The sequence below is a fragment of the Patella vulgata genome, chromosome 1, assembly GCF_932274485.2.
Source record: "Patella vulgata chromosome 1, xgPatVulg1.2, whole genome shotgun sequence".
Taxonomy (NCBI): Eukaryota; Metazoa; Mollusca; class Gastropoda; family Patellidae; genus Patella; species Patella vulgata.
In genome coordinates, this window is record NC_065879.2 from 10,355,522 (window position 1) to 10,379,424 (window position 23,903).

At 33.9% G+C, this 23,903-nt stretch overlaps 1 protein-coding gene across 7 annotated transcripts in view; it reads left to right on the forward strand.

Moving 5' to 3' along the window:
• The window catches only part of LOC126814525 (traf2 and NCK-interacting protein kinase), a 155,417-nt gene that overhangs the window by 36,507 nt on the left and 95,007 nt on the right, over positions 1–23,903 (forward strand). For 5 of the 7 annotated variants that reach the window (XM_050539711.2, XM_050539730.2, XM_056103509.1 and 2 more), the window contains exons 11-19: positions 31–112; positions 448–617; positions 859–940; positions 2,278–2,516; positions 4,052–4,158; positions 5,589–5,749; positions 5,990–6,019; positions 8,576–8,634; positions 9,511–9,599. In XM_050539711.2, the coding sequence (XP_050395668.1) occupies positions 31–112; positions 448–617; positions 859–940; positions 2,278–2,516; positions 4,052–4,158; positions 5,589–5,749; positions 5,990–6,019; positions 8,576–8,634; positions 9,511–9,599 (1,019 nt within the window). The remainder of the gene's footprint in view (positions 1–30; positions 113–447; positions 618–858; positions 941–2,277; positions 2,517–4,051; positions 4,159–5,588; positions 5,750–5,989; positions 6,020–8,575; positions 8,635–9,510; positions 9,600–23,903) is intronic. The other 2 variants (XM_050539720.2, XM_050539740.2) reach the window with 2 other exon arrangements.

A 23,903-nucleotide genomic window follows, 5' to 3' on the forward strand; every position in this document is an offset into this window, starting at 1 on the left:
AATAAAATTTTCTGTGTTATAATTTTTCAGCTCTCTGTGATATGCACCCTATGAGGGCTTTATTTCTTATACCCAGAAATCCTCCTCCTAGACTGAAAAATCCCACCAAATGGTTAGTTTTATATAATTTAAACTGCTTTGAATTTCTAGACAAATACACAACTGCTGAAATTTTAACGGCTTTTTTTTTTTTTTTTTTTTTTTTGACTATTAGCAGATGGGAAATTTAAATTGAGTTCAAACATTAAGAGTTTATGACATTATCAGATTACAGGGAGGTAACTCCATTAAACAACATGCATAATTTCTTCTTTAAATTACTGTAGATATTTTGAATATATCCATACATAGTTAAATGTAACGATTAATTTAATTGAATAATAAACAGAAGTTTTAGAACTATATACTAAGTAAGGATTAAATTTTTGTCAATTTCACCCTTTTCAGGTCGAGTAAATTTCACAATTTTGTAGAATCTTGCCTAATTAAAGATTACACCCAGCGCCATAACACAGAACAACTCCTGAAACACCCTTTTATACGTGATCAACCTACAGAACGTCAAGTTCGAATACAGCTCAAAGATCATATTGATCGACATAAGAAAAATAAGAAGAGTAAGTTATTTTTGTATACAGTCACCCCTATATTGTCATCTCTCCTATCTAGAATATGATTAGGTAATTTTATTTTTGATATCTGAATGAGAACGGAGAACAGGCCCCCTTTTATATTGACAATAAAAAATACTGTGTTAGACAGGACTGGATTTTATATATTATTTCAGAATTGTGTTCTATGTATGATTTCAGAAAACAGAATTTCTGGTGTTTAATATTTATAATGTATATTTTGTAGTTGATGATCATGATACAGAATATGAGTACGAGGGAAGTGATAATGATGAAGATGAAGAAAATACGATGCCAGGGGAACCAAGGTTTGATATTTTAATAGAGAGAGAGGGAGAGAAGTAGGATTTAACATTCACTCGACACAAACTTGGTCATTTCGGGACTAACATATGGTCAAATTTTATTTCAATTATTCGTTTGTGCGTAGGGGTCTTTAGCATTCGGAGGACCCAGAGAAAACCAACGACAAGGTTGGATAGGCGACCCTACTGCTTGTCACATAGATATTTTAATAAAATCCATTACCTTAATTAACATGAGTACATATCCTGGGGGGGATCACGTGGCTAAGTGGGTAAGACGCTAGCTCGCTAGCCTGGAGGTCGGGTGTTTGATCCCTGCATTGGCCGAGAAAGTTCATCCAGATTTTCCGGCGTGGTTCTCCCTTGTCAGTGATGCAGGACGGAGGGCCTGACAAGGAAAGCTGTCTAGTCGTTCGGATGGGACGAAAAACCGAGGTCCCGTGTACACATTGGCGTGCACGTAAAAGATCCCTTGGCAGTTGGAATTCGATATAAGAGTAGGCCGTAGTGCCGCTGTCCGGGCAAAATTTCCCTCATAGCACACTGTATGGCGTATGCCCGTCTTCATTAGCCCAGGTTAGGAGCAGAACAGTAGGACGTTAAACTCCATTTCATTTCATTTCACATATCCTGGAAAATTATTTATTCATACAAAATGAATTAATTATTTTAATCTCAGATTTCTTCAGGAAAATTATATAGTCTTTCATTTGAATTAGTGGATTAGGTGGTCTAATATATGTGCTTTAAACCATAAGTTCTGTTATTGAGTGAGTGGCGTGGTTTCAATCTGAAGCTTGTGCATTACAAGAAATAGGGTCACCTGCTCAACCTCATAGGTTCACCGGGTCCTCAGGTTTAAAGCGTGTGCATAAAATCACAAGGTCTGTCATTGAGTCAAGTGGCTTGGTTTTGACTCCCCGCTTGTATGGGATAAGGAGTAGGGTTGCTTGTCCAACCTTGTGGGTTTTATCTGGTTTTCTCTCACTTTAAAAACACCTATTGAACCGTATGTTAGCCCATAAATGACCTAGTTTGTGTTGAGTGGAAGATAAACCCCATTTCTCACTCTCTCCTCAGATTTTTTCACACTGCTTAAGATCCCTACGCACAGTTGAATTATTGAAATGACCTAGCCTGTGTCGAGTGAACATTAAGCACCATTACTCTCTCTATGTGTCATTTGACTTATCTCGTAGCATAAGAAAGTTGCTAATCTGAATGTTATGAATATTGATATTTTATGATTGACAAAGAAACTTACAGGAATTTAATTTTCGTTGTTCTTCATTCAATACAGATACACAACCTTATTTCATTTAAATATTGTTTGTTTTCAGTTCCATATTACAAATTCCTGGAGAATCAACACTTAAACGAAACTTTCAACAGATTCAAGAAAGAGAAGGAAGAAGAAATCAACAAGCTCGTAATCGTCCTCATTCACATCATCAAAATCAACAACACCCACAACAACAACAACATGCACAGCAACAACGACCCCCATCTAGTCACTTTCAACAACCCCCTCCTAGCCACAATATGCCAAAACAATTCCCCATGCAGTCGAGACTTATAGGTCAGTCAACTTATTTTTTCTTCAACATGAATTTCAACATTCTTCTTAAAATAGTAATTGTAATTTTAGAATCCAGACCGATGCAAATTATTTTAGCAGGACTCTTAAAGTCCCATAGGTTTTATTTAACTCAAATTTGGCTGCAATTACAAGACAAGATATATAATATTCTTAGGAACCTAAATATTTAGCATATTTGCTATGCACAATTTACTACTATTGAAAGATTTATGAAGAAAAGAAATTAAGATATGATATTGGTAATGCATCATATATAATATTACATGATTTATACTAACAATAGTTATGTTATATAACTTAGTTTAATACATACAGCTAGATTTAGATACAAGGAATTTAAAATACTGTGGAAATTACAAACTTTTATCAGAAATGTTGATATTTGGTAGAAAAAGACAAACTCACTGCCTTTTTATGATAATATCTTCGTGCTATTGAAACAGTGTTATTAGATAATTTCTTTGTGAAAACCATTCAGGTTATAGAACTCCCCCAGCGTTATTTCAGAGTATGATGGACAAACAGTGCAGATAGTGATTTCGTATGAAAAATGTTAACCAATTTTGAAATACAGTATTTTTCTTTAGCTTAAATTTTATCTGTGAAAATTTATTTGATTCTTTGGTATATATTCTGATAAATATGTAATAGTGATACTATTTGATAAAAGTTTGTATTTCTGGAAGTATTTGTAATTTCTACTGATAGTAAAGTAGTTGTTCTTTTAAAGGAGACACTCACTAAATTAATCATTGCAAATCACAAGATTTTGTTATATTCGATTTGACTAATGATTATAATGTTCAGTTGTGCATTTCAAATCTGATTGCATGTAAACAAATATGATAATCTATCTCTGAGATATACATTAGTCCAGCAAAGACTAATGTTTCCTTCATGATCATATGGCCACAGATCAAAGAGTTAACAAACAATTGAGCAAAACATTTTGCAAGAAACACAATAGATCATTGCTTGAATATTTGTTTATTATATTAAGTAAAATTAAGTCTTGTTTAAAGCGATAATGCCTGCTGTAGCTGTTCATCTGTTTGTATAATTCTGGCCGTTTTATCATTGATGTAGTTTGTTTTAAAAAAAAAAAAATGCCCAAGAATGTAAAATTGCTTTATTTAGATGGCTAATATTAGTATATGTTAATGAAATTGCAGTAAATTATCTGTTTTTAAACAAAACATAGATTTCAAAACTATTTTAGTTACATGTAGATTGCTAATTTTAGTTTATATGTATATTAATGCAATTGCATTAAATTAGATAGCTACTTGTAATAATATTTAATTATGTTCTCTTTAGTTTATAAAACTAACAAAATGTTTCCTTTATCCTAATCTTTCCATAACCTACTTTTAACATCACCTACCTGTGCACCCGCTTGGAACCTCTCTTCTAAATGGTATTGGAAATCTACCTACTGCCTGATACTTTATCAACCTATGTTTGTGTGTCTTGTTTTCCTCGTCTTGGGGGATCTTCTCGGTCAACGTATATAGTTCTTCCAGATGCTAAGAATCCCAGTGCCGGAGCTGTCCATGCCAGTGCAGTTCATTCCGACAAGCCATCTGGAATGTTTGGAGGAGGCCATGCTCAAAAGGCAGAGGTAAGATTAGGGCATTTTTGCTCTTTATAATCAAACATATCTTGTCATCCCATCGTGCGTGCAGGGCTGCCGACAACCAGTATCGCAGCGCAATTTGCGATACATATTTCGTCCGTTGCTAACCAATAATTAAAATCTGACGTTTTTGATTCGTAGTTACTGCGAATCATTAATGTGCCTGTCATTTTGGATATTGTCACAAGAATAATCCACATTTTGAAGACTAGAAGGCTTACTCAACACTTTCAACGTGTATAAAATGTTGAATAAAATTTTATAAACAAAACTGAATTCTCTGTGTGACATTTTCTTCTCGAACTACCCAGACACAATACTATATAACACAGGGACATAACTCTATGAATAGGGACTATTAAACCGGAAATAGGGAATCAAGTAGTCGCACTCACGTTGCGAGACATCAAGTAATTATATCATATTCATTTTGAAATAAATAACTCCAGTGTATCGCACGTATTGTAAATAAAATATAAAAAATAAATACATGTTAACGTATTGTAAAATGATAAATCAAAGTAAAAATTCCCGTAAAATATTATTGTTTATATCGCGTGTGTCTAGTTAATCGAGGTGCGCCCGATTGAACAAAAATAGTAATACACGATAAAAAGCAGACGAGATCGTTTTCTAACGAAGATTTCTAACGTAACAAAAAAATAACAATTAAAATGAGTGGGGCTTCGGAAGTCACTGTCAAGAATTGGCTTCAGACATAAGACCTAACTAAATGTCTACATCACATTTATAAACTGTCACAAGTACTTGTGGCAGTGCTAAAAAAATCTAAGAATAGTCAGAATGGAATCTAATCATATTTGTTATGAATTAAAGTAATATCTAGGTATTTACATTAAAACTGAAAAACTGCTAATCAATTTTTAAATTTGCTAATCAAATTTGGCAAAATTGGACTTTTTGATTAGCAGTGCTGCTAATCAACTGTGAAAAATTACCGACAGCCCTGCGTGCGTGTTAGTTTTTGATGAAATTTCTTCTACTGAAATGTTTGCAAAATTTGGCATTCTCTGCATACACAATATTTGATTGAAAATGACGATCAGGAGCTTAAAACTGACACGTACAGCCTAATAAAGAAAAAACAAAGTAAAATGGGACAATAATCACTGGGTTATTATACACAGTTTACTAAATGTCGGGGTTGGTTGAGGGGGGAATGGTGTGCGCTTTGCATCATGAGGTCTATCACTGTCGTTGAGTGAAGTGGCATTTTTTCGATTGTACGTGACAAGGAATAGGGTCTTCTCTGAAGGTCCTCCAGTTTCCTCCCACTGCAAACCAATTATTGAAATAAAATTAAAACCATGTTAGTCCCGAACACCTCATTATAACAAAGAAAATATTGTATATTATATAGATACCAATAAATCTTGTTTTCATATTATAACTAGGATCTAGAACAATTGGCTGCTCATCTAAGAAAGATGGGAGCTGAAGAAAGACAAGCTAGAACTGTGTATGTGGAAGATGAGGATGATGATGATGATGAAGAAGATGATGATCTGATCAACAGAGATGGTACTTTACCAGCCTCGGAACCACCACGTCCATTGTAAGTTTATCTTATTTTATAAAACTTCAAAATAGAAAACCTGGTCAGGTTTCACAGATTAGTGAACTATCTGCAAATCTGTGTATTTTATTCCCAAATCCGAATAATTATTGACCAATATAAACAGTAGAAATTTACATTATGTAACTGTGGGTCCTACTCAGCAAAAATAAAATTGACCTGTATAAAAATTGTAACTTTATGATTAAAATTGATTGAAATTAAAACTATATTTGACAGAAATATGGAGCAATTTGGTGGTAGGGAATCGTAAGTATAGAGCCATCCAGCTCTGATGTCTTTCTGTTTGTTGTGAATTCAAGAGCACCTTTAAAACCCCATTAGAATTCTTTCATATAGACTTTACACGTTTTCTTTACTGTTATACGTTTTGTGTTATCATACTTTCATGTAGGTTCTCAATAATCCAATATCAAAAACTCCTGGTGTTGTTCTTTCATCATAGGATGTCTTGTCATGTTCGGCTTGGCTTTAGGGGGATCACGTGGCTAAGTGGGTAAGACACTAGCTCGCTAGCCTGGAGGTCGGGTGTTCGATCCCTGCATTGGCCGAGAAAGTTCATCCAGATTTTCCGGCGTGGTTCTCCCTTGTCAGTGATGCAGGACGGAGGGGCTGACAAGGAAAGCTGTCTAGTCGTTCGGATGGGACGATAAACCGAGGTCACGTGTACACATTGGCGTGCACGTAAAAGATCCCTTGGCAGTTGGAATTCGATATAAGAGTAGGCCGTAGTGCCGCTGTCTGGGCAAAATTTCCCCCATAGCACACTGTATGGCGTATGCCCGTCTTCATTAGCCCAGGTTAGGAGCAGAACAGTAGGACGTTAAACTCCATTTCATTTCATTTCATTTCATTTGCTTAGCTTCAGCAGCTAAAAAATAAGTTATGGATTTAATAATTATCTAATAATCGTGCTAAGTATGACTGCAATTCATCAATATTTCATATCTCCCATATATTCCATTTAATATAATATGTATATGACATAATGTACATTCTACTTCATTCACAATTATTTTACATTTCCCAAATATTCCATTTATATTACATATATGGTGTGATATACTTTCTACTACATTCATAAACATTTCCCAAATATTCCATTTATATTAATACATTGTAGTTGACATATATGGTGTATATTACTGTATACATTCTACTACATTCATAAAAATTTCAGGAGGTTGGGTGGTCTAGTGTGCGTGTGATATCACAAGATCTGTCATTGAGTCAGCGGAATGATTTTGATTCCTCGCTTGAACATGACAAGGCGTAGTGTTGCCCCAGGCGACTTGCCTGTCCAAACTCATCGAGAATTATTGAAATAAAATTTAACCATGTGTTAGTCCCAAAATAACCTAGTTTGTGTCGATTGGATGTTAAACATTATTTCTCTCCGCTCACATCGGTAGTGAAATTTCCATAAATTCCAAATAGTTTAATATTTGATTAGAAATAGTTTTCCGGACCTTTCTGAAGAAACTTTTTAATCTTGTTAAAGATTCCTTGGAAAATAAACTGAAAACCAGGTGGTAAAATTTCCATAAATTTCAAACAGTTGAGTATTTTATAGGAAATAATTATGACTTAAACATTCTTCAGTTTAAACAATATTTTATTCAATATAATTACATATGATCATGCAATTGTACAGTCTAAAGGATACGAAAGAAAGCATTCTTTGAGAAGTTCGCCATTACTGTCATCTAAAACATTGTCTATCAATAGTTATATTGTATTCTCACTCTTGTTGATATATTAACATTCTCTTTGATGTATTCACTAACGTTTTACTGATATAAACAAAATTAAAATTAGGTATATTAAATTGTTACAATAGTAGCATTTAGTAATTGAACTGGAATATACAGTTCACGTCGCTTAGTAATAAGCAGTAATTGTATTTCATAGAATTGTGACTTGTATATGGAATGTTAAATTAGGTATATTAAATTGTTTCAATAGCATTTAGTGATTGAACTGGAAATAAACAGGTTACAATTATCACTGTAATCCGAGTATCATTTAATCTTGTGTATTCAACACTAATTTCTTTCACATTCATTTAATATAAAGTCTCTTGTTTAAAAACCATTTAAAATCACCCAATATCATCTAATTTGTACTTGTGTCCAGTTTAAAGCTGTTTGATAATGAGTGTCCAGTTTACAAGTGTTTAATTTCTCGATCACTGTTCAAAAATTAATCATTATCAATTGGGTTGTTTATTTTTGAACAGTGATCAAGAAACACTTGTAAATTGGACACTCATTATCAAAATTAATCAGTCAGCTTTAAACTGGACACAAGTACAAATTAGATGAATTTTTGTTGATTTTAAATGATTTTTACGGATTTTTGAACAAGGATTTCATATTGAATGAATGTGAAAGAAATTAGTGTTACATACACAAAATTAAATGATATCCAGGTCGCAATTATGATTGGTTGATAAAGACTTGATAAACCTGTCAAAACATCCACACAGTAATTGTATTCCATAGAATCGTGACTTGTGTTTAAAATTATATCATTTCCATTCTGTTCATCATACTTGTGTGTTGGTGCATGCGGTTAGTTGGACTCTGCACCAATTGACTTGAAGTAACCGAAAAGAAAATTTGAATTTGGGGAGAGGGTGGGTTGGATATAGAGAAGAAGATTTATATAAACAAACAAACAAATATTCTAAAAACAATTGGCTTATTTATTTAAATTTTTTGTTAATGGCTGAATAAAGAAAAGAAGACATTATAAAGGGAAAAGATGAAATGAAATAGTTGATATTATGTATTTTTTTTCCAGGCCAGTCAGTTTTAATCAAGATACTCTAGAAACACTTTCATCAATGGTTATACATGAAGGTAATACAGGTTTATTATTACAGAAAAAGCAGGGGGGGGGGGGGGCGCATTGAGTTAAAAGGTCTGTCATCGAGTCGAGTGGTGTGGTAGCACCACTGTCCGGGCAGAAATTTTCTCATAGCACACTGTATGGCATATGCCCATCTTCATTATCCCAGTCAGAGCAGAACAGTAGGACGTTAAACCCCATTCCATTTCATATGAGATTTCTATGTTAAAGTGTAGTGAAAATTAGTGAGCATCAAAAATGCAAAAAGCACACAATTTGGCTACTTCCAAAAATTAGGATAAAATCAACCTTCTAGATGCCATTTTCGACTATTTTAAGTTTCAGACCCAATAAGCCCTATCTCATTGTCAGTTTTAAAATTGTTCACCGATAAAAAAGTTGAAATGTGGTCATATATGTATGCTCATCTGTTTTCCTAGTTATTTCTTGATTTGAGTTCGACCCCTGCATTGGCCGAGAAAGTTCATCCAGGTTTTCCGGCATGGTTCCCCCTTGTCAGTGATGCAGGACAGTGGACCTGACATGGACAACTGTCTAGTCGTTTGGATGGGACGAAAAACCAAGGTCCCGTGTACACATTTGCGTGCACGTAAAAAAATCCCTTGACAATTGGAATTCGATATAAGAGTAGGACGTAGTGCGCTGTCCGGGCAAAATTTCCCTCATAGCACACTGTATGGTGTATGCCCGTCTTCTTTAGCCTAGTTCATTTCATTTCTTGATTTGAGAGGAAAAATGATATCCTTTGAATAATTTTACATACTTTGTTCTATGGCATTTTGTCAAAAAATGATTCAGTGAATAAATACACACGAAGTATTTTGGGCAAGTGTTTACAGTATTAAGAATGTCCTTTTCTCTTACAGAAATGCCTAACACCCAAGTGCCAATTGGTTTTAACCTTTCAAAAGTTACTGAAGAGGATGGTGAAAATACTCTTAAAGCTCCAAGAAAGGTAGGACAGAGTTACTTCCCTTATATCACCAGACATACAAGCATACATCACATTAACAATACAAATATATGGCTTTTAATATGGGCAATATGGCAATTTTCTGATGTGCCAATATTAAAGGAGGTTATGAGAATGCAGTAGAGATAGAAAACATTGCTGTATTTAGGGCCCCATTTTTTTTTATGCAGCGCAAATTAACTAAAAGAAAACCTAAAATTACAACTGTGGAATGATACCTGTTTTGCAAAACAAATCAACACATCTGATTAAATTGAAATATTGTCCACCTCTATATCCTAGCATGCAACGATTCTACATCTGGTTCTGTGTAAGAATTACACGAAGGTCTCTATTCTAAATTGTAATATATAGCATACCAGATTTTGGAGCCATATTTCATTTGTCCTGTTATAAATAAATACTCTTTAACTTGTGTGAGATGTAAAATCAAAATATATTTAGAAAGGGATCTAAGTTAGAATACTTGTTGTTTATTACAGTTTAGAAAAGAGTCTACAGCACAGAACAATACATATTATACTTTTGATTACACCATGACAATAAAACAAACAAATATTACATAAAATTTTACAGAAACGTGCAATTTCATTAACATTCAATCAAATTACAACGGATGTGCACACCAAGGACTATTTGTCTGTGATTGTCAGTTACCAATGAATAACCAATGATCTTATAGATTATACAGCTTGACAGATTCATCGCAGATATGCGTTTATGGCGGGATATCGTTTTGTTTTGTTTTTTGTGCAATAGATTGTCTGTAATAAGAAATCAGACTGTCATTGACAAATAGTAGTTGGGTGTGCACAGACCTTTAGACATGCATTTAAACTTTTTGTTACAAATATTGCATAATATATAAAAAAGAAACATGTATCATTGTCACCCTACATATAACATGCCAACTACCATCATAGTTTTTTTTTTCAGTGTCGAATTCCCTATACCAACAGATACCTCAAACATTATTTATTTCTTGTATTTTATTTACTTTAAAACATAATATATGCAAATCCCAATAAATTTTGAATACTTGATATCATGAAAAGTCATGATTAAACTATAATTCTGTTCTACATAAATACCCTCTCCATCTGCATCAGCTTTTGGGTCTGGCAGTTACTCAGATCTACCAGCTTGTCGAGCCTCTGCTACTCATTTATGGGAGCATTGCAGATCCACTCCACCGTTTGTAATTTGTTATTGGCCTAAGAAGCTTAATTTTAGTTTAGAGAAATGACTTTGGTCACACTTTGAATGAAAATTTTATTTTAGAGATATTTATTGTTTGTATTTCGGAAACTAACAATGTCCAGACAGTTAGACTCCCTCTTTGATTACTGAAGATGTGAGGTCATACAAGGTCACTGACTACGACCAAAAGTGCTTGTTGATCAGGATGTTGAAGTTTTAGATTCTATACGATTGAGAAAAATCGTCATATTTTTTTACATTCAAAGAAATCTACAATCAATTATGGATAGGAAATGGTAAAATGTATTAAAGAATTATGAAAGCTTGTGGTAAAATGTCCTGATTCCAACCAGCTGACTTTATTTATTTAACTTATCGTAAAGACGGATCAGATTCGCTTGGCGTCTGTAGAATAAGGGGGGACCACAGTGTTAATAAACAAAGCAATAATTTGGTTATTATAAATGGTCACTACTCTAAACTATAACACCCAGCCAATGTTTAATTTTAATTTATTTTGGGGAGCATCGAGTCCCACATATTAAAGTCTTTTCTTTGAACTGTCCTTTTAGTTAGATTTGTTTACAATTGGTTTGGGGTGTGGCGATAATTACATTGAAGTACTGAATAATGGCTTATTTCAGAAGATTATATTTATTTGAAAATCAGTTTTGATTCATTTGTGAGAACAGCTATCAAAATCTTAAATTATTCAATAAAATGTCACAAAATTTAAGAAATCCACATGTATCTGATTCTAGCTGTTTTGGACACTGGTAGACCCCAAACTTTTTAAAAAAAATTTGTCTGTTAATTCTATTTTTTAAGGTTTGGAAAGTGTTTGTATTGCTAGAATCAAAGTATTTTTAAGATGTTCTCATACATCTACAATACATTCAGATCTCAAAATCTTAAAATTCATACAATTCTGTCGTAGAGACAATCTCAAAAGATAATAAATAGCAAATGAAATGCAGTTTAACGTCCTGCTGTTCTGCTCCGAACTAGGCTAATGAGGATGGGCATATGCCATACAGTGTATGTGCTGAGAGATCTTTTACATGCAGGCCAATGTGTACACGGAACCTCGTTTTTTTTGTCCCATCCGAACGACTAGACAGCTGTCCTTGTCAGACCCTCTGTCCTGCATCACTGACAAGGGGAAATCACGCTGGAAAATCTGGATGAACTTTCTTGGCCAATGCAGGCATTGAACACCTAACCTCCAGGCCAGCGAGCCAGCGTCTTAACCCACTTAGCCATCGTGACCCCAGTAATAATAAATAGCACCTAGACAAAACTACTATTGAAAAATTGGTGTGGTTAATGAATCATTTCCTTGATATAGTCAAATATGTAACCATATTTCTAAAGGAAACAACAAATTATATAGAAATACGATGAAGGAAGAAACTCTTGATGTTTATTTTCTCAATACTCCTATTTCCTTACTACAGGAGAACATGGATGTAATTTCTATTTTAACTACTTGGATATCTTGTTGACCTTCAACCTTATTACAACTACCAATGAAATGATACTAACAGCCATGTTTATTTAAGTTTTTTTGTTTTTAATAGAAGACCAAATGGTTTTCTTTAAAGCTGGAACATCATGTTGTTGAGTTGACAGAAAAAAAATATCCCTGTTATTAGATTACAAAACAATTACATCTCTCTCCATATTGTTTTGTTTGGGTTTAAAGTCTACTAAGTACAGTATAACCTGCAATCTGTATTAAAGAAAAATTTAACATGTTTGTTTATGCATCCCTTTCAAAAGTTAGTATGGCTTTGCTTACTAACTGGGGAGTTGGATGGCCGAATGGTTAGCATGTGCGCGCTATATCATTTTAAGGTTTGTCATTCAGTCAACTGGAGTGGTTTCGATTCCCCGGTTGTACTTGACAAGGAGTAGGGTCGCCTATCCAACATTGTAGGTTTTCTCTGGGTTTTCCAGTTTCCTCCCACTGCTCAAGACCCCTACGTGCAAGCGAATTATTGAAATAAATTTGAACCATGTGTTAGTCCCGAAATGACCTAGTTGTGTCGAGTGGCCGTTAAACCCCATCTCTCTCTCTCTTGCTCACTAACCAGGCTTGTTTCCCGTTGTCAGTGTGGCAGGTTGGAGGTCCTAGTCAGAGAAAGAGTCTAGTCTGTTGGATGAGATGGAAAAACAGGATCTCATGTGTACCATTCTCAGCATGTTAAAAATTCTCAGAGAGTTAGGAATCTAAATAGAAATGTAGGCTTCAACACTGATGTCTGGGTAAAATTTCCCTCGTAGTACACAGCATAGCGTATGCCTGTTTTCATTTGCCTATTTGGTGCAGTAAATTAGGAAGTTTAAAAACCCATTTCATTTGATTTTGCATATAATAGATCTTTGTCACTTGGAAAACATTTCTTCAAATAGATAAGATAAAGTGAATTAAAGTGACTCATATCTTCTTAGTACTACATATTTAAGATTTAACATGTTTCAATTCAATAAGCAGGAAATTTAATTAAAAATGACAATAATTTTGACATCTCAATACTAAGATGAAGTAGCAGGAAAATTTTGAAGATGTAATTCAGCACCCTTCATCTAATCTAAGTTCTAATCATATTCTGAGCGTTAATAATCGTTTGGAGTCTGGTATTCTTAAACCTAATTTCCAAATCCAATCTAAAATTTGCTTTAGAGTCTGTAAGAAGATACAAAATTGTTAAGAGTAATATTGCAATTGATAAATATTTCTCAAGTCTAAGTAAATACCGTACATTAAGTGAATAGCTTGGATTCTTTTGGTGTTGTACTAAGTGACCATGTGGACCACACTTCACTTGTACTTATGTAGATATATATGTAGATATAATCTATACTAATACCAATGATCAATAATAGTTATTTTTATGTTCACACTTTATAACTAAATCACCCATCACAGACACCTTGGCTAATATTTATTATTTAGGCCATGGGAAATTTATTCTTTGCTTCCTCGAAAAAGGTCACTGAAATGATAATGTACATTGTACAAGTATGTTATTGTGTGCAGTTCGTGCATGATTGAAATGTATTTTTCTCTTCTTCTTTTTTAAAGTTCAGTGATTATTTCGGCTACTGGTTAAAAACTGTAAATAAAGGCGTATATTTCAAAAGATTTTGAAGTCGACGATATTGCATTTTATAAGATGGGGGATTTTACAGGAAAATATTTCTGTACTAGTCTAAAAAAAATTAAAATCATATAAGCATAATAGGTTTGAAAATTTAAATACACTCACCTGGAAGTAGACAAACGTTCAGAGCAGAAAATTAATTTACAGCTGCCTGATACAGACATGGAAAGTGGATTTAATTAACAGGGTATGTGGCTAATAAACTTATCGGATGAACATATACCACCTTTAGTAGAGATAGAGATAGAAGACTAATTAATCAGCAGATTAGTTTTACTTATTTCCTCTTACATGTATCAATCAAATCTGGGATTAATGAAATACATGTTCATGTACATGTACATAAATAGGCTACAAATCTTGTATATTGATGGGTAGGTGGAAAGGTTGTCTGTTCCGTGATCTTCTGTCTTGACTGTGGACCAAGTTCAAGGTTTAGGGTTAGTTGGAGCAAGTCTCTTAAATGGCTTTGAAAGGCAGACAGCGTTTGACAAGAACTGTTATTGATATAAAATCAGTATATTTTAAGACTTTTACCAGAACCTATTATTAAAACATGTCAGAAATGTCTGAAGAAAACATAATAATACAATTATGCAAATTGTCTTTCAGTTAACTTTCTATATTTTGTTACTGCTCAAGTTTATTTATTTATATTAGGTCCAAAAATATTTTGGAAATCTCAAATCTCTATATATTCATTTAAAAAAGGGGCAGCTAATTTTGACAGATATTGTGCGTAAGACTAAATTTTCTCTCTGGAATGCCTGGGCTCATCTTTGAGAAGCATATTGTGGATAAAAAATTGAATCACTTTGAGATTAAAGTTTTTGTTGTACTCATGTTATGGAATCATTGTGGCTCAGTGATTAAGACATTACCCTGATGTCTAGGTCTTGGAGTCCCTCACACCATAGTTTCTCCTTGTTAGTGGTGCGGCTGGGACATGTAAAATAAGAAATGAAATGAAATGGGGTTTAACGTCCTACTGTTCTGCTCCTATGCTGGGTTAATGAAGACAGGCATACGCCATACAGTGTGCTATGAGGGAAATTTGGCCCGGGCAGAGGCACTATCGCTTACTGTTAGCGAATTCCAACTGCCAAGGGATCTTTTACGTGCATTCCAATGTATACACGGGACCTCGGTTTTTCGTATCATCCGAAGGACTAGACAGCTGTCCATGTCAGGCCCTCTGTCCTGCATCACTGACAAGGGGGAACCACGCCGGAAAATCTGGATGAACTTTCTCGGCCAATGCAGGGATCGAACACCCGACCTCCAGGCTAGCGAGCCAGCATCTTACCCACTTAGCCATGTGATCCCCACATGTAAAATAAACCAGAAAAATATCCCTCATTGTTCTGTTCTATTTTATACATTTCCTATGATCTGTTAGTCTGTTGGAGCCTGTCCAACCTCGTGGGTTTTCTCCGGGTCCTCCGGTTTCCTCCCACTGCCAAAGACCCTGACGCGCAAGCAAATTATAGAAATAAAATTAAACCATGTGTTAGTCCCGAAATGACCTAGTTTGTGTCAAGTGGACATTAAACCCCATTTCTCTCTCTCTTTCTTTAGTCTGTCGGACTTATTTTGCGAATCATTAATCTTCTATAAATATTGTTGAAAGTTCATTTCATCATCATCATTTACAGCAACTTATTTATAAATATTGATCCTGTTAAATACAGTACCATATCTGACCTTGACATGTGACCGGATCTGTAATACTCATTGTTAATATTGACCTTATGACTGTAACGCTTGATTGAGATGGGGGAACCACCTTGACTATCTATTGTTGATTCAATATGCTCATCTAATTAGATGAACAGAATATTCCTCAAGCTAATTTTTGTTATTTTGGCCAATTTTATTCTTTGATATTGACAATTACCTGCTTTTTCGATCATAAATAACAAAGCATCTTTACTTTATAGATAAGGTTTCAGGCATTTTTACTGAATCTGGCAAAAGTATGCGTAAAGTTGAACTGGCAATTACCTGTTTTTCCAGGTAATTTGACCAAGATGTTTTTAACACCTGTTTGTCTACAGGGTGGTCATTAATACATCACTGTATAATTAGTGTATATTTAACACCAGGAATAGTGATGAAGACATATTAACCACTCGTTGAGTGCCTTGTTGAAAACCTGTTATTGTTTTTTTGAAGATGGGTTATTGATTTGAAGATTGATTGTCGATTAAGTTCAATTTGATAAGCTGGACACACTTTTTTATGAGTTACCTTGGTTGTACATATATGGCCATTTTTCTTATCATTAGAATTAATGACAGTGAAAATCAACAAAAAAAACTTCATTTGTCTAAATTATAGTAGTTCCACAATTGACACATTTAATTCTTTGACTTGGGGAAGATGATTTAAGATGGAGTAAACATTATTCTGAATCTTACCTATGTTCAGGTTCTGGTAAACATTGTAAAATCTGACTATAGCTATGAGGCAAGACTGGTGCAGAATTTATAAAGTGCTGTATATTTAGTCTTGTAGTCCCAGAGGGTATATTCAGCACTTAAACATTTACACTACAAAATGGAGCTAAATTATCCATGTATCAAGAGTTGCATCATCTTCTAAATTGACTTCAAAATCGTTTTAAAAAATGCAATGACACGAAGAAAAAAATGGATGGAGAAATGAAATTTTTGCTGCAAAAGGGATTGACTCAATGTCAGTTGGGTGCCAAATGCATTTACACCAAATTGAGGTTTAACACAGACTACAATAGGCCAGTTGAGTTCAGAATCACTTGAGTGCTATATACTGATCTCATATTTGTATTGACAGGGTTATTTTGCGCCAAATTTCTTGGCGATTGGTCGCATATTTTTTAATTATTTTTTTTTGATGATGATGGTGTTTATGATTAGTGGTGTACCAATTTCATCCCATATATTTTATTGTTATATAGAATTCATGTATAATAATATGAGATTATCTATGATTTTAACGTCATTGATAAATGATATTTTCATACCGATCAGATGGTAAAGGGGGTGTTTTTAGTAGTTATTTATAGTTCAAAATTTCATTTTACTTGTCTTCACAACACTAGGATGTTGTTACATAAGTTCAGGTTAATGTGGTCTGTTACAGCGAGTTCTTGGCGTGCGATGCACGGAACTCTGGGTAAACCACTAGAAATGTCAACGCTGGTTGATTAATCAATGTCTAATGTCATAGGGTCAAAAGCCACGCGACCTCCCACAACAACCGGTCATATCTTCATATAGTGTAGGCCATCAAAAGTATAAATAAAAGAAAACGTAACGAAATATAGATCTGTATTTTAATCAGATTAGCATGGGGAACACAGCTGCATATTTCAGACTGCGGTTGTCTGCAAACAGTTTACACTGAAACACTATATGAGTTTCTTTATGAAAACAAAGAATTTCCTATATTAACAAGATATTATTTTGGGATGTAACAGTATGTAAATGATAAATAAATCAGACAACCTGTTGAATGTACAGATTCAGGTAAAATATGATCAAACCAACATATGGTCAAACATGTTCTCATATAATATGATTAAAACAGTCCTACAGATGGTATAGCACTGTGTTTATGATGTGAAAAGTTTCTCTTCCTTGTGAATCACTTTATATTTTACATTATTTTGGTTGGATGGCCGAATGGTTAGCACGTGCGCGCTGTATCATAAGGTCTTGCATTGAGTCAACTGGGGTGGTTTCGATTCCCTGGTTGTACGTGACAAGGAGTAGGTTTGCCTGTCCAACCTCATAGGTTTTCTCCGGTCTTTCGGTTTCATCCCACTGCTAAAGACTCCTACGTGGAAACGAATTATTGAAATAAAATTGCACCATGTGTTAGTCCAGAAATTACCCCATTTCTCTCTCTCTCTCTCTCTCTCTCTCGTCAATCCTTTCTCAATGGGTGCAGAACAGTAGGATTTTAAACCCCATTTCATTTCTATCATTTCTTAAAATGCTGCAAACAATGTGGTTTCCTCGATTCGGTGCATTTAAGAATTGTATATTTTTTTTAAACATAAGAAAGTGAATGGTATATGATTATTTTCCCACTTGGTTCATTGTAAGACCTTATTGAGTTTTTCTTAGGCTTTAATACAAATAAGCACAATTTAATTAGCTGTGTGTTGAGTGGCACCAGATGTTTCAGAAAAAGTATGCATACTCTGCTTTATAAAATTCTAATTAATTCTAAACAAAGTGCAACAAATATTTGTTAGCTGTGTGAATTAATTTACTCACATTAGAATTAACTATTTCTGATGATTTATTAGCTGCATAAATTAATTTTCTCACATAAGAATGGACCATTTCTGATGATTTTAATGATCAATAATGACTTACTGAATGTATCAATTTCCCATCCTCTTATTATCGGAACCATGGTCACATGCAGAGCTCATTAGCTGAGTGGAAGTGTGAAAACGGAACAATTGACTAGTTATAATTAATGACAACAGGATATCCTGTATGCTGTTTTACCAGAAATAAATTCTACCAACACTCTATAATCTACCACATGTCGTAATCGCTTTCATTCAATCTTTTGATTAACTTCATGAAAAGTTGCTGACCGAACTGCTTTTTCCATCAAATTTTTGCTTTGGCTTTGCCTAATAAAGAAAATTTTGAATAAAACTAACATAAGCATTCCTTATTTCAACCTTTTGTTTCTATCCTCCTTTATTTCATCCTTAGCAAGTTTCCTGCAACTGATAAAGACCCCTAATAAAATTGTACTGTGTCCAGTGGAGTTAAACTCCTCTCTCTCTCTCTCTCTCTCTCTCTTTCATGCCTATTTCATCCTTTACTTATTCTAAAAGCTAAAATATGAATATTTTGACTGATATTGGAATCGAAGTGACAGATGATGTAAAAATTCTATAAAACAGTCTGGTGACTTTCGTAACCGTCTGCTTGGGTTAATCAGATGGAAACTAGGTGTTGTTTCTAATTAGTGGGCTTATTATCTTTAATTAGGAAGAGCGTGCCACTTTCACTTCCTTTTAGTTGTATCAGTCTGCCCATGTCATTGTTTCCATCTGTTAAAACTTAAATCTTCAAGAATCATGGGAATAAGGAAATATTGTTATATAATAAAATGGTCAAAGATCAGATGTCAATTTAATCAGATTTTTTTGATTGAAATTCATCAGAGTGTGGATCCTTAATTAATGAATTTAAATATTTATTGATAAAAGTGGCCTATAATTATTTTAAGCTAAAAATTTAAACTAGAATAATAATTATATCACGATTTTGATCTCCATGGAATTTAATTAGATTGAATAGTGCTGAACCAAATATGTTTGAGTGAAATGGGGTTTAACATCCTACTGTTTTACACTAACTGGACTAATGCAGACTGGAGTTTCTGTCCGCTTTTCTTCAAATTGCAGCTGTCAAGGGTTTTTTTTTTTAAGTCCCATCCAAACAACAAGACAATGTTTCTTGCACGTTTGGCAATGGGCAGGAAAATCCTGGGGAACAACTTTCTCGATCCACACTGGGATCAAAACCCCAACCTCCTGGTAATAGAGCCAACAAGTTACTCAACTAGTCCCTCAGATATAAATTTGTAATATCTACTCAATATAAGGAGAGAGAGAGCAATGTAACTACATGTACAAGAAGGTTTATCTACATATAACTTTATTTGATAGGGACAATGTTACTATGGTGGACAGCGGGTGTTCTTGATCATGCTTGATCAACTACAAACATAGGTGTATATGACTTCTACTTGTTCACCACCAGTCAGCTATGACAATACCTGTATTACTGTTTTATAAATAATAGATTAGAAAACATTGAACAGTTTCCTTAAGAACACAAGAAGATATTGATATGAGAGAGAGAGAGAGAGAGAGAGAGAGAGAAAAATGGGGTTGAACATCCACAGGACACAAACTAGGTCATTTCGGGTCTAACATGTGATTCATTTTTATTTCAATAATTCGCTTGCGCATATTGGTCTTTAGCAGTGGGAGGAAACCGGAGGACATGGAGAAAGTCCACCTTACTCTCTGTCATGTCAAGGAGGAAGTCAAAACCATGCCACTTGACTCAATAACAGACCTTATGACTAATTAACTAATTATAATAAGGAATATAATTCTTTGATTTCGTATCTTGTAACGAGAAATTTAAATATCAGTTCAGCAGTGAATAAAGTTTGACATCTCGAAATGTTTTATTTTCCAATTATTTTATTATAATACTGTTTATCAGATTTCTTCAGGGTTTATAAATGTAATTCCGCAAAATTCAATCATCTAATGTTTTCTTTCTAAACATTTCGCTGCAGAACTGTTATTATACTTTCATTTTTATAATAGCCGTATTGATTTCTGGGCTGTTTTAGAAGAAAACATAACTAAATTATGTTTGCGTCTTTGGCCGTGCTTATATTACATTAATATTGATTCCCCTAGAGGATAGATCCAATTGTAATTCATACTCTGCGTATATTTTTCATATAAATGGTAAATTTATAGAGTTTTGTCACGTTGAAATGGATGTTATATTAAATGGTTTATGGTACGATAAAGTATTTAACTCGTGGCTTTCAGTGTTATTAATATTGTATTGATTGGTACTCGAAACTAATGATAACATTTACGCGAAAATAAATGAGATGAAAAATCTTTAATAGATATGATTAAATTTAGTTTATATTTTTATTATCTCATTTTGTACCTCCTATGAATATCATTTGAAACTTGAGCCTCATATTTCATAAGAAATTTAACTGAAATTTGAATGTAATAAATGAATGTTACAAATTTAGTTTCGTAAATTTTCGGAAAAGTACCACACCTTTTCCCCATAAATTTGTTTTGATCATGTTTGAATGAAAAGGAATCAGATAACGTTATTTGCATTCATTTTTATAGCACTATGTTGCTTTTGATAATACAGTTGAAAAAAAACTTATTTATTAAAATTGTGGATTTGGAGTGGGTGGGGAGCCGAGTGGTCCACCCAACACTCTTGATAAACATTGACGTAGTTTCAACCCAATGAGTAGCTTTGCCTGCCCAACCTGATGGGTTTTCTCTGAATCCTCCAGGTTTTGTCCCAGATCTAAGCGGAAGCGAATTATTAAAATAAAATAATCCGAAATTGTCAAATGGACCTTCAAACCCATTTCCCTTGCTTTCTGGACCTATGCGGAAGCGAATTATTGAGAAAAAAATAGTTCCAAAATGTTGAATGCACCTTAAACCCCATTTCTCTTGCTCTCGGGATCCTATTTGGACTGTATTATTCATTTGTCTGTTTGAGATAAATAATAAACTGCCAGGAATTTAAACTGTATTATTGATGGTTTGAATTATTGTAAAGGAATTTAAAAGACAGCCAATTTCCTTGGTCTAATTGCTTGGAGATATTTATAGTCTGGTTAACTGTCTGATTCAAATTAAGATAACAGTGGAAAGAATGGCCCCAAAACACCTAGACATGGCCCATTAAGATTTTCAAAGTTGATAAAACTATGAAAAACAATCATTGTCGACTTTAATATATATTTTGGGACTAATGAATTTCAGATTTTCATAACATATACTTGCTCTACACTTAATTCTTGTAACTACCCAGAAGGAAAATAATCATGTCTTTTGAAAACATGAAAAATTTGATTATTTTGTAAATTTTATGGTTGTTTCATAAAAAGAAAACTGTTAGGCAGAAAGAGTATTTTAATAAATTTAGAAGAAAGATTTAATATCTAGATTGCAATTATAGAAATATTAATGAATTTTGGAATTTTTATATATAGGATGCCAAACATTGCCAGTATATCAAGAAAGTTAAAACCGCATACCGCAGCATATGAAGAAACAATTATATTTATTATCCATAAATATTAATATCTTCACATTTTAGCACTTTTTATGGGCAAATGATACACATCAATGGAATTGACCAGTTATGGTCTGTCTGTACATTTGGGTGGCCTTCACATAACTCAAGATATAAAGTTGAAACAGTGTGTGCTTATCTTTTTCCAAGGTTTAACTTCAATTTGGGAGACAGAACAGTTGGAATCACCAATCCATCAACAATGGTTTAAAATAAGTCCAATAAACCTCAAGACAACTTAAAAATATTATTTTTGATATTAAATGTTTTATTATAGCTTGTGCATTTAGAGCTACATTCTTGAAACAGCAGGTTCTTATCTTTTTAAGTTTGATAAGCTTTGATCACTACGGTTTTAACATTCAGATATTTTACTTATGGTCATTCCTGGGTCTTTGTAGATATGTTCTGCTTTGATACATTTTCTAGTATTAGTCAGAGGCTGGCCAGTTTAAAAGTCACTACACCTCATTAAAAACCATTGATTCGTAAATGAAAAATTACCCCTGTGAAATAGAAAGCATGCTGGGCATATGTGTGTACTTAGTTAGTCCTTGTATCTAAATCCGTCTAAAACACATGGCTGCTCATGCATTTTCAAGTGGACCAGTGTGTGCATGCATGCATTTTTGAGCTTAATTTTTGTCAACACCACATGATTGTAAAGCTGGCAATTCTCTAAGCTGGTAATAACCAAGTAGGAACTTGATTCCCAGAAACAATGCAGATGTCATGTGCAATACAGTTTTCATTAAAAGCTTTTGTTCATTTGTCAAGTGTCTGATCTCCCGGTTCCAAATTTCATGTGTGAAGACATCTGAGATTGGAATTGATCTGTGAAGAAGAAAGTTGTGTAACCATGCAAACAGATGTCACATTGTCTCATTGTACGTTTGTCACCATCTACAGTCAGCCATGTTTGATTCAAGTTAATTTTTATAATTTCACTCCCAAGATTTTCCAATTAATTAAAGTTGAAAGCTCATTAATTCGTTTAAAAAGTCAGTTATTTGTTATTTAAATGTGAAGAAAGTACTCCATCTATTGTGAGGCACTGGACGAGAGTGTTGTCTAATGCATAAGCTGTGGGTCGTAGGGTGACTGCTTAATCTCAAGGGGGTGCCGAATGGTTAGCGTGTGTGCGTTGTATCATAAGGTCTGTCATTGACTCAACTGACGTGTTTTCGATTCCTCAGTTGTATGTGATGAGAAGTGGGGTCACCTCTCCAACCTCGTGTGTTTTTCTCAAGTCCTCCGGTTTCCTCCCACTGCTAAAGACCCCTACACGCAAGCAAATTATTGAAATAATATTGAACCTTGTGTTAGTCCCGAAATGACCTAGTTTGTGTCGATCTCACATGGATTTTCTCTGAATACTCTGAATACTCTCTGAATACTCTGAATACTCTCTGAATACTCTGCTTTCCAGCTACCCCTAAACACCTCTGTGTAGAAGTGAATTACTGAAATAGAAATAAGACTCTGTTAGTTCAGAAATGACCAAGTCAAAGTTGAGTAAAGTTTAATAATAGAGAATTACATATAACTTTCTGAAAATGTTCTACAAATTCTGATAATATTAACAAGTTTCTTACAACCATAAGCATCAAATTATTCACAATAATAATGATTTGTAAAAGTCTTCAAATATTTTATTTGTTCTTGTAAAATTTCGAGCTGTTGAGCAAATTCTTCTCATTGACTTAAACTGACTTTCAATTTGAGTATTTGACCAGAAGTGCGATCTCCAATGAATTACACGAATTGACTTTTAGCGTTAGTGAAAACGTTTAATCCCCAAGGCAAACATAATCACTCAGAACAAGACCCAAGATTGAATTTTTACTCAAAGCTCGTCTTTTTCTTGTGTTTTCAGTTAATCAGATTTCTTAATTGAAGTGAATAATTTTTTGAACAGTAGAGTTCAAAGATTATTACTTTTAAAAGAAAAGTGATTTCTTACAGAGGTTTAGTTTTACAGTAGGCCAGTGACAATATTTCTTGGGTATATATGTGCAATTCTCATTTAG